The sequence below is a fragment of the Dermochelys coriacea genome, chromosome 10 (assembly GCF_009764565.3).
Source record: "Dermochelys coriacea isolate rDerCor1 chromosome 10, rDerCor1.pri.v4, whole genome shotgun sequence".
NCBI lineage: Eukaryota > Metazoa > Chordata > Testudines > Dermochelyidae > Dermochelys > Dermochelys coriacea.
In genome coordinates this window covers 10340575-10358659 of record NC_050077.1, presented here as the reverse complement: position 1 = coordinate 10358659, position 18085 = coordinate 10340575, and the positions used below count along the sequence as shown (strand labels likewise).

Below are 18085 nucleotides of genomic sequence, written 5' to 3'. Positions count from 1 at the left end.
ATTTTGTGCAGTAGACAATCTCATGATCTCTGCTTTAGTAGGTCATAAAAACAATTAAACTATTTTAAAAACTAAACACTTTTACAGTGCATGCTAGTTTATAATCAGTGAAGTATATGTAATGGTTTGCTAATTGTTGATAGGAGTACATTGATGTGAATAAATGTATTGAGTTGTAGAGAGATTTTAAAAATAGACTGTGCAAGTGCAGCACCAGTTTGCCAAGACAGTTAAAGAGCAAGGAAACAGTCCAAGTTATCTCTCAGAGATAGCTGCTGTTATCTTTCCTTAGTTCACTATCTGTCATTTGTAAGGATATAAATCCTCTGTTACAAACAAAGTGCAGTTGGTTCTGCATTCAGTTTGACTGGTAGAAGTATTTATAATGCAGGACAATCTGCAATGCCCTATTTATCTTCATGTAATTCTTACCTAGTACAAATGAAAAAGCTAGATGTACCCTTTTTAAGGTAATTCACAATAGCAGTAAATAGCTCCATAATGGATGTTGCCATCCCCTAATGCATGCCTGCGGATGTTCTTGCGGATATCCTCAGGCTTTCAATCCATTTTGAAAACAGTTTGAAGCCTTTTCACATTTGGAGTTGAACAGAGGGGAGGCTGCACAGCTCCAGTCTAATCTGAAGCAGAGTTAGTATCATGTTTCCTTACGTTAAGAAATGTATCATGTCCTATGCCACTCTCCCTGCAACTGGAGAATGTACAGACACCTGTTTGTGACCATTTATCACTGCTGACTGTGCCTCCTAAACCAAGCCAGGAATGTAAATCAGAGCATGGGTGGAAACTGTTTTATAATCCATAATATAGTTTAAAGATGAGCTTAAGAAACCTGCATCTATGCACCTTGCCCACCTCTCCACACACACACACACACACACACACACACACACAGTGATTCAGGTTGCACTGGCAAGAACCTTCCTGTCTGTGGATAGCAAAAAATACCTGGCATTAGTTGAATGTGCCATGCAATCAAAACCCTGGCAGCAAATGAGTGCTGAGAGCAGATCAATACGTTAATATTGAATTCCTCTCCACCTCCTAGGCCATGTGAGCTGTGGCCTTACCCTTGAATGCATATGAGTGGACTTGTTATATAATTGTATTATTTTTGGCATTTAGTAGTGGCAGCCCAAGAACCCATAGTTGACTATCAGCTGCTTGGAGCTCTTTTAAAATAACTCGTGGCTAGAGTCTAAGTGAGAATGTCACTTGTGAGATGCCTGAAGACCTGAACTCTCACAGAAACTGAGTTATAATGTCAGTCAGCTCCTTTGAGTTGTATTGGCAAAGCATGCAACATCCTGGAGGTCTAAGGGTTTGACTGTTTCAAATCCCCAAAAGTCTTAGTGGGATATTCAGCATAACCCTTTGGGGGGGGGGTGCGCGTGCGCACGCCTTTCTGCATCAGGGTTTCTCCAGCTGTTCCTTACTACTTTGATGTTATCTTTGGTAGGGATTTGTGCCAACTTTCTGCACAGAATAGCTGTTGTTCATTTGAACAGAGTCCTTCAGGACTTTTCATCATTGTGTGAAAAGTTCAGGCTTCTGAGTATCTCTGCACAGAAGAGTTATTTCATATACACAAGTCTTTTGGAGGGTGATGCAAGTCATCTCCCTTGCTGTGTTTGGTCCAGGAGAGAGAATTTTTCTTCTCTTCACTCTGGGATCTAGCACTTCGATCTCAACCATCTTATTGACTTCTTAGGTGCTCTCCCTTTGAACAGCTCCTCCCAAAGTTAAATGCCAGTCCATGGATTTACATTAGCCTTCAAGTAACTTACATAGTAAATGGACATCACATTACCCACCCACTTTCATAGCCCTCAAGGGTCACCTTTGTGATGTGTCTGAGAGACTGTGGCTCCACACTGAGGAGAACTACACCTGGGTCTCCAGTGTTCAAAAGCTGCTGCCAAACCCCAAGGAGAAAGTTATAATTTCAATATACATCTGTCTGATTTTGTAAGGAAACAGACTTTAACATTGATCCCATTTCATACCATTTTACTCAAGCTATTTCTCCGACAAGTGCAGCAATGAGAAAGAATTTGTTGTTTTAAATGCTTGGGAAGTGCTATGGTAATGGGAGTATGGGGGCAAGATAGGTTCCTAGGTGGCCTACTGTACTTAGGATGTGTAATATGGAAAATGCCCTCCAGTTATGGAAGGGCAAAACTCAAAACTACTAACACTCAATCTTCAGACATTATGGACATGAGCCATACTACCAGGCAAATTGACTCAAAATGTTCTTTTTAGAGGAGATAAATGAGATTAGTAAAAGACAGAGGGCCAATAATGCGAACAGGTTGAAGAATCATGCTTGCCCAGCACAACCCAGAACTACTAAGATTATGTGAACCCTGCTCTATTTTCTGCAAGAACTGAAGTACCAGAGGAACCAGGAGAAATGGTGCCCATCCCAAAAGAAAATGCCTTCGTGACCTACTCAAAATAAATTTGATCACTTAACATTGCTTCAGGAAACCAATAGGTCTACTCTAAATGAGCCAGCTGGAAAAGAGAGGGGTCATTCATGCTGGTCCTGAAACATGAGGTTTAAGTTGTTCTCCGATGAATTCTTTTTGACTGGAAAGAATAGAGCAAAAGGAAATAGAGACAGTTTTTAGGTCAGAAGAGACCACCAGATCATCTATTCTAACCACCTGTGTATTGCAGGCGGTCAACACCACCCAGCACCTACACACTAAACCCAACAATCAAAATTAGATCAAAGTATTCAGTCAACACACCCTGCTCTCATGAGGGGAGGAGACTTAGCAGCCCTCTCGGTATTCATGTTTTATGTGACAATTCACCATTTTTCCTCCAGCTGATAGCAGGAAAGTTCTGAGGGCCAGTCTTGTAGCCCAAGGTTCCAAGACATGGATATGCAGTCTGATCTTTCTTCCAAAGCTGTGCAGTTTAGAGACGTCTATTGGATGCATCTGTGCCTATCATAAAGATTAGGAACAGTTGAGTGAATGGTGCTTCTTGAGCTCATGAAAGGTTGGAACCACCAGATTAGTGAATCCTTGACAGACATGATAGGGAGAAGCAGAAGAGCAAGAGGAGTATACTGAAGATGTTTCCTCCTTAGCAATATGAAGGGAGTCATAAAGGAAATCTCGTTCCCTTTCATTGAAAACTTGCCAGCAAAGCTGCCTTCTGTGTGTAGAAAATAGTCCTGAGGAAGACATGTAGCTGCTATCCTTGAACCAAGAGTATCATCTCCAAGTGTTGGGTTCTTTGTTCTTTAAAAAATAGATTTCTCCCTGTTATTCCTTTAGGCCAAGTTGTTGAAACAAAGAACAAGAGGCTTGCAGAGGGGAATCTGCTTAGAGCAGGGGTGGGCAAATTTTGGCCCAAGGGCCACATCAGGGTTGCGCAGCTGTATGGAGGGCTTTGTAGAGAAGGCTGTGCCTCCCCAAACAGCCTGGCCCCTGCCCCCATCCACTCCCTCCCACTTCCCGTCCCCCTCAGAACCCCTGACCCATCCAACCCCCCCATCCCCATCCCCTGACCACCCCCAACCCCAGAACCTCCACCCCATCCAACTGCCCCATATCCAACTCCCCACCCGCCCTGCACTCCCAGCTCCCTTACCATGCCAGAGCTGGCCACACCGCCACATTGCCCAACAGGAGCAGCAGGCCAGAGCGCTGCCCGGGTGGTGGTGTGGCCGTGGGGAAGGGGGGGGGGGGAAGGGCCAGGGGCTAGCCTCACCAGCTGGGAGCTCAAGGGCTAGGCAGGACAGTCCCGCGGGCCATAGTTTGCCCACCTCTGGCTTAGAGCAACCAGTTGTCTACTGTCAGATTGTGACCTGCTGCTTTATGATTTATCAAGATGGGAGGGAACAAGGAGCTCACTTCCCCTTTATGCCCCTACACAGAAGGGGCACAGAATTACAGCCCTGGATCTCAGGCCAGGTGCTTAGAGATTGAGGCAAAATTCTTTCCAGAGCTCCCACTGGGGCTCTGCAGCTTAGCACCTGAAACTGCTGCATTAAAGGAACAACCAAATTCTCAGATAGAGAAAAATCTGTGAGCCTGCCTGATTGAGATGTGAAAGTTGGCATCCTGAAAGCTAGGAGCTTGGGATCTTTCTGCATGCCTTTGTTGAAAATTTATATTTAAAACTGGTAGTCTATCTGAATCAGTGTGTGATTTAAATGCCTATTCACACATAGCTAGAGACATGAACATGTGTTTATCCTTAATTCCTTCTTATTCCCATAATCTTGTTGGCCAACCCCATTTAATGGCTTTTATCTACAGTGCCTCCATGACCTTTTCTGCTAAGAATAGTTTTAGAATGTTTTAAAATTCAAGCAGTTGAGTTCTAATACATTTCTAGCCAAATTAACTTTATGGGAGGAATATAAAAGTTGGTTCTGTCATGCCAACTATGCTCTGAAATTCAGGGATGTCTCAAAGGTGTCACAAATTTGGAGCTGTACTCCAATGTGAGATCTTCAGTATAATCACAAACATGACCAAAATTAGGTTTTAAAAAAATCCAGCATGCAATTACATAAGGATTTCTTTGTAAATACTTTGTGTTCAATAAAAAACAAACATGATTTAGCCAGATCTGCATGGCTAAATACAGTGTATAATTAGAGATACCTTAGTTGCCAGTTTCAATCTCTTGCTACTTACTGATGATTTAATTTGGAGCATTGTTTGAGAGATCGGCCATGATGTAAATGTAGCACAGCTCAGTTCATGTTTTAATATACACTTGTTCAGATAACCATGGAGGTCAATTTTAACTTCAGCACATAAAGAGAATTTAGTATTATGCTTTGAAGTAAATTCAGGATTATATTGCCACATTTTTACTGATAAAAATGGATTGTAGTATGCTTATTGTATGCAATAAAATTAAGCTTATGCCCATTAGCCAGCCTTGTTCTCTCTATTTTTAAAATGCATTAAGATATAGATGTTGATTTTCTATAAAGAATTCCAAAGATAAATCATATCATAAATCATGCTTTCCAGCATACCAAAGGCTTTATTTTTCTTGTAATAGGTATTTTTGGACTAGAATGATTTATTCTAATTTCAGAACATTCATAAAAAGAAATGGAAAAAATGGTTATCCACATTTCTAAAACTTTTGTAAATACTTCTAACTATTTGCCTGGCCTTCTTAGAAGTTTACTAGCATGAGAATTATAAATGAAATCCCATGTTTTTAGGGGCCACGCTTTTTTTCGGTTAGTAAATTCTCAATGCTGTGGCAAATGACAGTTCCCATAATGCAGATTTCCCAGTTCCTGAAAGGCCCTCTGAACTCTTAGGATGAAATCCAGGCATCACTGAAATCAATGGCACCAGGATTTCACCCTTAAAGAAAAAGGTGATGTCCAACAAAATCCAAAATAGGAATAAGCTGGCAATGTGCAGGATACAGAAAATGTTTTAGAACACCTTTTTTTAGAAATGTGCTGTTAGGACTGGCTTGATATTTAACTATCATATATCCTGCATAACAATATTCAGTCACCTTACATATATTCATTGTACTCTTTGAACAAACTATTCCTAGTGGTATTTTCTGATTTATATGAATGTGTGTTAGAATTTCATTTTTCAGTAGGCATATCTGTCAACCAAAAACATTCAGATTTTACACACACACACACACACACACACACACACACACACACACGAATTAATTGAGAAGGAAAAAGGGGAGAGGATGATGCTTGATTTACCTCCCCCCCCCATGTCAAAATACCATGCAGGAGGATATTACAATCCATCAATGAGCTGTTGTCAAGGTTGATTCCCCACTCTGGCACTTCGAGTGCAGAAGGTGGGGGCCCCGCAAGGATTTTAAAAATTAATACTAGCCACTCCAGGCTTGTATTAAACTCCAAGGGTTACAGCTTCTTTCTGACCTTGGATGGGTAGATGCTGCCACCACCCAAGGGCAGAAACCCCTTTGAAAACAGAAAGGTGCACTTGGGAATTCCTTCCTTTGGGATACCCTCAAACCCTTCCATACAGCCGTCTGGGGAAGAGCGGAGAAAGAAAAACAAAGGAAATCAGCTGTTGCCACCAGCTAAGTAAACATGCACAAACCTCTTAGGACTCAAAAACCCAGTCCTGCTTTTAAAAAAGGTAAATATTTATTAAAAACAAAGAAAGAAAATACATCTGGAACTTAAGCTTTTTGCTAGATCTAAAAAAAGTTAGAAAAATTAAAACATCAAGATAGCTCTCTTGAGGTTCAGCTTAAAGGTTACAAGCAAAACAAAAAGCATCTGGAGTTAGCACAGAGGAGTCCACAAGCCAATAAGAAATAAAAGAAATAACCCTTATTGCACCTTTCTAGACATTCCCTAATTTATTTACATTTCTGGGGTTCAGATAAGCAATCTTTAGGTATGATCTGATGGTTTTTCATACCTGGCTTAAAGCTTCTCACAGCATAATTGCTCTCCTCTTTCCTAGAGGAGGACAACACACAGACAAAAGGAAGCCACCTCCCCACATTTTAAAAAGTTCTAGCCCTCCCATTGGCTCTTTTGGTCAGATGCCCACTACTTTCCTTTTACCTGTGGGCTTGTTAACCCTTTACAGGTAAAGCAAGTAGAGAACAGCTACTAAGAGGAATTTTATAGCTAACTGACTGGCTGGGTGTCCATAAAAGGGAGCTCCCCACTCCCCTTCATTTATCACAGCTGTTCATAACTGTCTAATGTCAAACTAAGTGTAAATGATGTTTAAAACACTTTTCTCCTATAATAGGAAATCTGAAAAATATATTCTAAAAATAAATCAAGAAATATACAGGAAGGCAGGAGTTTTAATTTAAAAAATAAGCTTTTCTAATGTGAGCCATCAAATATACAAAACACTACACAGGGAAGCTATGAATAGGACTATACACACACCACAGGACTCTAGTGACATGACAGGTTTCATCAGAGTTTTTGATAAGAGGTTTGTTTATGAGTGTTACAGGGCAGGACTCACCATGGTGGTGCCTCCTGCTAGTCATCCTGGGAACTAGCTCTCGACCATTCCAGTCCCCGTCAGCTAGTGGCATCACGCCTGCCATCGCTGCTGTCTCCACTCTTTGGACCCACATCACTCCCCAGACCGCAGCATCCTCTTCTGGGCATGGCTGTCTGGCTGTGCCCCACTCTGCTTTCTCCCTCCCTTCCAGAACAGGGAAGGGCAATAGTCCTTAATCCCACCACTTGCTTCAGCAGCCAACTGCAGTCCAAAGTCCAGCCCCTTACCTCAGGTGCAAACTACAGTCTGGATACTGGTCACTCTCCTCATTGGCAAGTGAGGTGCAAAAAGAGGGAGGGGGAGAGACCCAGGCCCTCCCACTACTCTGGGTCTCAACCCAGGGCTCTTATATCCAGCAGCCACCTACTGCCCTCCTCCAACCTGCTGCCTATTTTCCCTGGGCCAGTTGCCCCATAGCGCTAGAACCCTTTCAGCCCTTGTAGTAAGGCCCCAGCCTGGCAGTGATCAGCCAGAAGCTCACCCTCTCATTCTGCTCTATATATGGTGTTTCTTCAGGCAGCTAGTCCTCCTCCCTTACCTTCCAGGAAGAGATTCCCCTCTGTTCTGCTAAGCATTCCTTTATATATGGCTCTCGCTGGCCCTGATTGGCTGCTCCAGCAAGCCTTCCCCTTATTGGTGGGCTCAATAAGCCTTTTCCTGGTTACTGGGTTCTGTGCAGCCTCCCTGGTGCTGCTTTTAACCCCTTCTCCCTGTGTGGGGCAGCTGCCCCACCACGATGAGGGATAATATTTCCTAAGCTATGTATCATACAGCTGTAATGCTATCAAAACATTCTCATGAATCTCTAAACCATAAGAACTTTATAATGGCAAGAGATAGCATTATAAGCCTTATAATGCATACTGGGGATTCTAATATATGGTAGGAATAATGTCCTACTTTCAGTGGTAATTTAGAGCATTCTGACCCCGAACTTGCTGATTATGTAAAATCCATGAGTAATGACATCAGAAGTCAGTTTAAGGATATAGAATTCTGCTTAATCAATGTATGGTGACTAATGTTACAGTGTATACAGAAGAGCAAAAGGGTAGTAAAGATGTAACAGAAATTTCAAGCCATTTGAAGTTACCAAGGAATTTCAGTGACATAAAACTAAACAGAAGAATGATGCTTGTGTAGTTTATAATGTCATTCCTGAAATGCTTGGTTTATTCCCCAATTTTCCTTTGTAGGGCCTATCGGAGGAGATCCTCAACTGCTATAAATGTGTCATGGCTCCTTTGGCTTCTATGCAGCTGGGACTATGTATACCAGCTGAAGATCTGCTCTCTTATCATTAGCTGATTGTGAGTTTTAGTAGTTTGGGGTAGGTTGGTTTCCACTAACATTTTTATTTCCACTGAGCGTAGCTTCTGGTGGATAAATAATTGTTTGTGCTTTTTCAGACCTTCTGGTGGCTTGTCTTGCTTTTTAGTTCCTCCATAGCAAGAGGATTTTCCCACAATGCCTTTGAAGCTTTAAAAGCTTATGACCTGATTTTGAAAAGCAAGGAGCAATCACAACTCTCATTGGACTTATTGGGAATTGGGGATATTTCTCAGACTCAGGTTATTAATTTTTACTAGAAAAGTCCCATTTGAACGTAATGAAAACTACTTTTAAAGCATCAAAAACAGTGGTGGAGAATTTTTCCCTTTATGGAATATAAACAAACATGGCCACCAATGGATAGGTCTCTGACAACATCTATGATTTGTGACCTATATTATTTTTGCTAATTTTCAATGGGTTTTGGCACATCTCGGTTGAATATGCATTTATTGTATGAATAAATACCATGATAGGATGGAAAAAGCAAAGGAGAAAAAATACTTTATTCCAGGGGATAATCTGTATCCCACAGGAGATTTCTTCATCATACATTTTTCAGAACAGTAAATGATATACAGATGCAGTCTCCTTATTATGATTCTTCAGTTAGAATTTCTATATGTTCACATTATATCTTTGCTTGTCTACTTAGAGGGCTTGTTTGATTTTAAAGGGCTTAGGGAATTTCTTCATGAAACCATTGGTTGCCCTTATAGCCATGGATAATTGAAAGAGATGTATTCACCTATCATCATCTAAGCTTCTGTCTCAAATCTCTAGGAGAAGCTCATCGGTGGAATAATAAGCCACAAGAACTATTTCATCCCCTCCCTTTACCCATTAAAGGAATCTCCACTAGAAAATGAGAAATAACCCAATTACCTTTCTCTTTAAGTCGCTGCTGGGCACCAAAATCATAAATCACACATCCCTTTTCTCAGCACTGATGTTATTTCCTGTGAATCATGAATGGCAACTAAAGGTTTCTAAATTCATCTCTTCTTCTCCTCCCTGTCATTCCACCCCACCCTCAATCTATCTTCCCTGCTGACTTTGAACAGTGCCTACAGCTCCACCACAGAATGTGCAAGCTGAAGCTGTGAACTCCACAACCATCCAGTTCCTATGGAATCCTCCACCACAGCAATTTGTCAATGGTATCAATCAGGGATACAAGGTAAACCAAAGTTTGGATCAAGGCAGCATAACTTTCTTGATATATAATTTTCTTGGGGCCAAATTGGAGAATTCCATGTATCTCCAGAGCCCTGCTGTATATCATCAGAGACAATGTCTTACATCAGAAGGAAGCTTATGTTAAATTAAGTGAGCTGTTGTCACTGCTAACATAACATCTGCTGATTATGTAAATTCTCACTGAGAGGACGGGAACATTCGATCGGTTGCAAATCCTAATTCCTTTGATACTAGGATAGAGATTTTCAAAGGCATAAATGGGAGCTAGGTGCCCAGTAACTTGGACAGTCAATGGGAATTGGGTGCATAAATGACCTTTGTGCCTTTGAAAATCAATCCCTATATTTCTATCTACTCTAAGGCAAAATTGCCACTGACCTCAGTGAGGCCAGGATTTCACCCTAAATTTTCACCTCTTTTTTCCAGTTTCCCATATTTTAGATTTTCTCTTTTGTTTCAATCAGAAGCACTTAACACATGTAATTCCAACGTTCAGTCCAGCAATTTTGGAGACTTTTGTTGCATAGCTCTTTATGTAAGTTGCAAATTCCTTTGCAACTGTATAAAATGACTAAAAGCCTGATATATACCTATCAACAAATAGTAAAAACTTTATTGAAACTGTCAAAACCCTATTTGCTTGGATTTCTTTAATCCCATTACATTGCAACAGCTTTATAGTTCCTACTTCTCACGGGAATTCTGAATTGTATTATGTCGGGCATGGGGACAACATTTCTGCCACATTTTTATCTACCACATAATTTTTTTCATGCTTTATAAATTACTGGTTGAAGTCAGGTATCTTTTCTTTTCGAAAGGGTTTCACCAATTACATCTTTCACTGGCACTTTATAGGTCTGTTTCTTAAAGAAACCTGTAAGGTGCCTAAATATAAATGCCCTGATTTTCAAAACTGCTGAGCACCCAAAAACCCAGTGAAGTCAGTGGGAGCCACAAGTGCTGAGTATATATGTGAAAAAGGCTAATACAGTCCTAGGATGCATCAGGAGAGGTATTTCCAGTAGAAACAGGGAAGTGTTATACAAGGCACTGATGAGACCTCATCTGGAATACTGTGTTCAATTCTGGTCTCTCATGTTTAAAAAAGATGAATTCAATCTGGAACAGGTGCAGAGAAGGGCTACTAGGATAATCCAAGGGCTGAAAAACCTTATGAGAGGAAACTCAAAGAGCTTGACTTGTTGAGCTTAACCAAAAGAAGGTTGAGGGGAGAAATGATTGCTCTCTACAGATGCATCAGAGGGATAAATACTTGAGAGGGAGAGCAGTTATTTAAGTTAAGTGCCAATGTGGACACAAGAAAATTGGCCATTAACAAGTTTAGGCTCGAAATTAGGCAAAGGTTTCTAACCATCAGAGGAGGGAAGCTGTGGAACAGCCTTCCAAGGGAAGCAGTGGGGCAAAAACCCTAACTGGCTTCAAGACTGAGTCTGATAAATTTATGGAAGGGATGGTATGATGGGACTGCCTATGATGACATGTGGCCTGTCAGGGACTTCCAGTAGCAAAAATCCCCAACAGCCAGAGACAGGACACTAGATGGGGAGGGCTCTGAGTTGTTACAGAGAATTCTTTCCCAGATATCTGCCTGGTGGGTCTTGCCCGCATGCTCAGCAGCTAACTGATCAACATATTTGGGGTCAGGAAGGAATTTTCCCCTAGGTCACATTGGCAACACTGGGCGTTTTTCACCTTCCCCTCCAGCATAGGTCACTTGCAGGTTTAAACTAGTGTAAATGGTGAATTCTCTGTAACTTGAAGTTTTTAAACCATGATTTGAGGACTTCAGTGACTCAACCAGAGGTTATGAGTCTATTGCAGGAGTTGGTGGGTAAGGTTCTATGGCCTGTAATCTACAGGAGGTCAGACTAGATGATCACCATAGTCCCTTCTGACCTTAAAATATATGAGTCTATGAATAGGTTACTTTAAGTGCTCAAATATGGATATAATAACCTAACTTTTGGCACGCAGCTTGTAAAAACTATGGCCATTTATTTTTAAAACATACTTTTTATTCTCTGTCGAGAATTGATAGTAATGTACAGACCCATCCAGTGAACCCAGTAACAAGATTATCCTCAAGTTGCACAATGATAGAATTTACATTGTTTTCACTGTATTGTTTTTTGTAATTGGACTAACAAGGTCTTGGCAATGAAGTGTGTTGTGAAAAGAAACAACTTTTAATGAGTGTTAATCTATATTTAAATTTTCTCTATTCCAGCTCCTGGCATGGCCAGTGGCTGCACCAGAGTCTGTGACCGTGGTCACCATTGCTCCTGATTTTCATGGAGTTCACAGTGGCTGCATTACCAACTTGAAGAAATTCACTGCTTATTACACATCAGTTCTGTGTTTCACCACACCAGGGGATGGACCACAAAGCCCGCCACAGCTGTTGTGCACTCATGAAGATAGTGAGTATAGCCTAGTCCAGCCAGAAATCACCTGCAGTGCCTGAAAACGGTTCTGCTAAAGGTGATGGCCAAAATTTTCAAACCTTGGTTCCCAAGATTAGGCTCCTAAATCCATATTTAGTCACATAAAAGAAAGTGACCTGATTTTCAGAGGTGCTGAGCACCTGTAGCACCCACTGAAATCAATGGGAGCTGCAATTGCTTGGCACTTCAGAAAATCAGGCCACTAGAAATTTAAAATATTTAAATATTCAAATATGGATTTAGCAGCCTAAACTTAGGCACCAGAAGTGAGGGGTTTTTTTTGCCAGTAAGTACTTTGAAAATGTAATTACTTTATTTATTTGCATGCTACAAATGTTTTATACAAATATTTTTTATGTTCAAGTATTTGGAAGGTGAGTTCATTGTTCTGATCCTGTCTGCCAAATCAGACTCAAATCTGTACCAAGGGATGAAAATGAGTCTGGTAGTTCAGTGTGGAGGTTATTTGCTGCATCTCAAAACCCATACATTTTAGCCCAATTTGGTTCATGTGGAGGTGTCTGTTCAAGAGAGGTTTAGGATTGATATGTCTGGAGGGGTGAGGGTGGGGGGGTTGCTGTAAGTCAAGATTAAATTGCAATGGCAAAGCTGTGTGAAGGAGGCTTGCACAATTATCTGTCATCACTAATCTTAGCTCTGGGCAGTGTTTTTAATCCTCTTCCTCTCACTGAGCACTGTACTGAGAGCCCAAAATTTAAAAGTCAGTTAGAAAAAACTGCTTAATATATCCAGATTACCTAGTGGTTTTAGAAATATTGTTTTGTCTTAATAACTGTTGGTTAGGCTAGTCATTGTTCCTGCAAAGAAGAGTCTGGGTATGGGCAGCATAAGCGTGCAAGAAGTAAGACTTCAAACTCTGGCCCAGTTGTCCATGAGAGAGTGTTGAAAGAAACTAGCTACTTATCCAGAGAAGTGTGATATCTTTGTGCTCAAAGAGCAGATTTCCTGCTGTTAGAACTTTAAAACATTAGCAGATCACTGAAACAGCATTATAACTGTCAGGAATCTATGAGCCAATAATTTAACCTCATACGTGTTTTCCAAAGGATTAAAGCTGGAAGACCAGGAAGAAAGAAAAGGAGTACTTTTGGCACCTTAGAGACTAACAAATTTATTTGAGCATAAGCTTTCGTGAGCTACAGCTCACTTCATCGGATGCATTCAGTGGAAAATACAGTGGGGAGATTTATATACACAGAGAACATGAAACAATGGGTGTTACTATACACACTGTAAGGAAAGTGATCACTTCAGATGAGCTATTACCAGCAGGAAAGCGTGGGCAGGGGGGAGGAGGAAGAAAACCTTTTGTAGTGATAATCAAGGTGGGCCATTTCCAGCAGTTCACAAGAACAGTGGTGGTGGTGAAGGGGGGAAATAACATGGGAAAATAGTTTTACTTTGTGTAATGACCCATCCACTCCCACTCTCTAAGGAGAGTGATCACTTAAGATGAGCTATTACCAGCTGCAGCCATCCACAGTCTCAGAAACAACTCTGACATCATAATCAAAAAGGCTGACAAAGAAGATGCTGTTGTCATCATGAATAGGTCGGAATATGAACAAGAGGCTACTAGGCAGCTCTCCAACACCACTTTCTACAAGCCATTATCCTCTGATCCCACTGAGGGTTACCAAAAGAAACTACAGCATTTGCTTAAAAAACTCCCTGAAAAAGCACAAGAACAAATCCACACAGACACACCCCTGGAACCCCAACCTGGGGTATTCTATCTGCTACCCAAGATCCATAAACCTGGAAATCCTGGATGCCCCATCATTTCAGGCATTGGCACCCTGACAGCAGGATTGTCTGGCTATGTAGACTCCCTCCTCAGGCCCTATGCTACCAGCACTCCCAGCTATCTTCGAGACACCACTGACTTCCTGAGGAAACTACAATCCATCGGTGATCTTCCTGAGCACCATCCTAGCCACTATGGATGTAGAAGCCCTCTACACCAACATTCCACACAAAGATAGACTACAAGCCGTCAGGAACAGTATCCCCGATAATGTCACGGCTAACCTGGTGGCTGAACTTTGTGACTTTGTCCTCACCCATAACTATTTCACATTTGGGGACAATGTATACCTTCAAATCAGCGGCACTGCAATGGCCCCACAGTATGCCAACATTTTTATGGCTGACTTAGAACAACGCTTCCTCAGCTCTCGTCTCCTAATGCCCCTACTCTACTTGCGCTACATTGATGACATCTTCATCATCTGGACCCATGGAAAAGAAGCCCTTGAGGAATTCCACCATGATTTCAACAATTTCCATCCCACCATCAACCTCAGCCTGGACCAGTCCACACAAGAGATCCACTTCCTGGACAGTACGGTGCTAATAAGCGATGGTCACATAAACACCACCCTATGCCGGAAACCTACTGACCGCTATTCCTACCTACATGCCTCCAGCTTTCATCCAGATCACACCACACGATCCATTGTCTACAGCCAAACTCTACGATACAAACGCATTTGCTCCAACCCCTCAAACAGAGACAAACACCTACAAGATCTCTATCAAGCATTCTTACAACTACAACACCCACCTGCTGAAGTGAAGAAACAGATTGACAGAGCCAGAAGAGCACCCAGAAGTCACCTACTACAGGACAGGCCCAACAAAGGACATAAGAGAACGCCACTAGCCATCACCTTCAGCCCCCAACTAAAACCTCTCCAACGTATCATCAAGGATCTACAACCTATCCTGAAGAACAACCCATCACTGTCACAGATCTTGGGAGACAGGCCAGTCCTTGCTTACAGACAGCCCCCGCAACCTGAAGCAAATACTCACCAGCAACTACATACCACACAACAAAAACACTAACCCAGGAACCTATCCTTGCAACAAAGCCCGTTGCCAACTCTGTCCACATATCTATTCAGAGGACACCATCATAGGGCCTAATCACATCAGCCACACTATCAGAGGCTTGTTTACCTGCGCATCTACCAATGTGATATATGCCATCATGTGCCAGCAATGCCCCTCTGCCATGTACATTGGTCAACTGGACAGTCTCTACGTAAAAGAATAAATGGACATAAATCAGACATCAAGAATTATAACATTCAAAAACCAGTCGGAGAACACTTCAATCTCTCTGGTCACTTACAGATCTAATCGCTTACAGATCTAAGAGTGGCTATTCTTCAACAAAAAAACTTCAAAAACAGACTCCAACGAGAGATTGCTGAATTGGAATTAATTTGCAAACTGGATACAGTTATTGTATTTGCCTAATACTGAGTAAGTGGTATGATTTTTTAAAGACTCTACAGAGAATAATTTCCTTGGAGTTGCAATTGCTAAATGGAGAGCTGCCATTAGGATATTTGTACATACTGCACGATCTGTGCATTCAGAGGACACACCAAATCCTTAGTGTGGCTCCAGGACTTGAGTATAGGGTGACCAGATGTCCCAATTTTATAGGGACAGTCCCGATTTTGGGGTCTTTTTCATATATAGGCTCCTATTACCCCCCACCCCCATCCCGATTTTTCACATTTGCTGTCTGGTCACCCTACTTGAGTATTTGAGCTTGGTGCTTTTATGTGGATTTCATTTCATATTTCACTGGACACTTCTACATGGTGAAAAATGATGCAGACTTTAAATCTAAAGAGAACATGATTCTTCCAGACTACTGCTCACACTTGGGTTACTTTCTGCCTTTCTTTACAACAATGCTTGTTTATTCTTCAAAAGAATTTGTTTGCCGATCAGTTGTAGATCAAACATGAACTGACATCCAATGAGACCCAGCTTTTGGTGGCTTAATATAACCCATGCCATCTTTTCAGAATTGTACAACAAAATTAAAATTGGACTGTAACTGCAGCAGCAAATTGGATTGCAACTTTGTGGGTAAGGATATCAAGGCCAGGGATATAGATACCCACTCCTGAATACTGCATACCTACTATTGTTAGATATTCCTGAGATTTGTACCAGAGTAGCAGTTCTTTCTATAATTCTTTGACTACTGGCTTTGACTACTGGAGAATGGCCTCAGAGGTTTCCCTCTCTGGGATTGCACAATTGCAAATGTGGCTATAGCCAGCCTACTGGCAGGCTTTCTTTTTTCATGGTGGAAAGGGAATGAGAAATTGCACAAAAGTGAAGAGGAAATAAAATACAAATTTGCAGCCCAGAAATTTCCACCTGGTGTCAGCAGAGCTGGAGGACAGCAAATTTGGGTAGGAATCCAGGTAACAAAAAGCACAGTGAATATAAAGTAAGCCAAAAGCTCCCTTTTCCAGTTTATCAATTGAAGAGAGAACAGCAAGTTGGATCAAAAATCAGTCAGGTTGTCTTCCCTGAAGATCAGAATTCAGGGAGGATAGTGTATTCTTGATAGTCATTCCCTTTTGTAGTCTCATTGTACACCAGGGAACTGAACATTTCAAGAGCTCTTGAGCTACACCATAAAAATCCTTTAAAAGTTTTGCAAAGTTATGTACACTTTACAGAAGGTAGTTACTATTATACTGGAGATTTTTTAGAGCTGTTTTGCAAGAGTTTATCCAAGAGCAGATTGGATAACACTGACCTTGATTTGTGAAGTTAAAAGATCCTACCCAAATGGGAATTCTGCTGATACTGCTTCTGCAGATACAAGGCCTGATAACTCAGCCCCTGCAAAGGCAGAGAAAAAGACTATAGTCTACATGATATTGTTGAGGGAGAACAGCAAATACAATTGCTTTTCAGGATCCAGCTAGCTTGATTGTTCTAATTAGATTAGACCAAGAAGAGAGATGGAGAACAAATTGTCTGTAAATCTCCTGCTGCCAATCTTTTTAGTTCTCTGCACAGTGAGGATGAGGACTGGATAAAATAATTTATGTGATGATAGCCAAAGTGATTCTTAACACCTTGCATTCCCCCTCTCCCTTGCAGCTCTTACAGATGTCTCCTGCTGGTTTCCACTAGCCCTGTCTCAGTGTTTTATTTCTTCAGTGCTAACCTTGCCACATGAATCACATCCAAAGTAAATGGGGATCTCCTGTTAACAGATTTCCCTTTCTGATTGCCAGAGCCAGGAGCTGTGGGACACCTGATTTTCACTGAGATTCTGGACACGTCTCTCAAGGTCAGCTGGCAGGAACCTGTAGAGAAAAATGGCATAATTACAGGCAAGTATCAGATGTTATCCTTTAAAAGAAGGTGTTGGAATGTATTGTTGCAGTGAAAAAAATGGGCTGGATAATAGAACATTTTGAAAGAGCTGCCTACCAAGAATGCCACTTCCTCTTTAGGGTAATTGAAATGTCAACTAGGGCATGTTGGAGAAGGCACAGGTCCAGTTACCACCAGTCCATGATTGTGGCCACTGAGAATGCACTTGGTATTAGAAATCAACTCCCCACAGAGTCTTCAAGCTTGTTAAATCTCCCGCCAGTTCCACCTGCATTACTAGATTTCTGAAACTCTTTGAGACTCCGTTTGACCCTTGGTGCTAAGGATCAGGACCTCTTGATGCTGAATTTACAGCTGGGAAATCCTGATTGGCAGTGCTAAGAGGTTACAATTAAGATGAAATAACAAGTTAGCAGAGTCCTTCACACTCCGATCAAGCAGTCTGGCTATGGGTCATTTGACAGAAAGACTTGAACATTATTGCTAAAATATAGAATATATAACAGCACAGGTTTCACACTCGCATGCTACTTCACCCTTTCCTGCTATATATCCATATACTGTACGTCAATGTGGTTGGGAGAGCAGCCATTCACTTTTCTGTCAAGGGGAGTACATACCTGAGAAAGTTCATGCAACTTATCCACATCAGTAATATTGTCATCAGATGGAAAGCCTTAGAGAAAACAAACGGTGTAGAGGACGGAAGATCTGTTTGTCAAAGGAGTATGATTTTTCAAAAATTGGCTTCATTCCAATTTTGAAAAAGCCTGAACATTTCAAAATTCTCTGGTGACAGGGTATATAAACCCTACACTTGTGTGGAAGGGTATA

At 41.4% G+C, this 18085-nt stretch overlaps 1 protein-coding gene across 2 annotated transcripts in view; it reads left to right on the top strand.

Moving 5' to 3' along the window:
• The window catches only part of SDK1 (sidekick cell adhesion molecule 1), a 684215-nt gene that overhangs the window by 513048 nt on the left and 153082 nt on the right, over window positions 1-18085 (top strand). For both annotated transcript variants that reach the window (XM_043493256.1, XM_038420360.2), the window contains exons 19-21: window positions 9458-9573; window positions 11845-12037; window positions 17149-17247. In XM_043493256.1, coding sequence (XP_043349191.1) covers window positions 9458-9573; window positions 11845-12037; window positions 17149-17247 — 408 coding nt within the window. The remainder of the gene's footprint in view (window positions 1-9457; window positions 9574-11844; window positions 12038-17148; window positions 17248-18085) is intronic.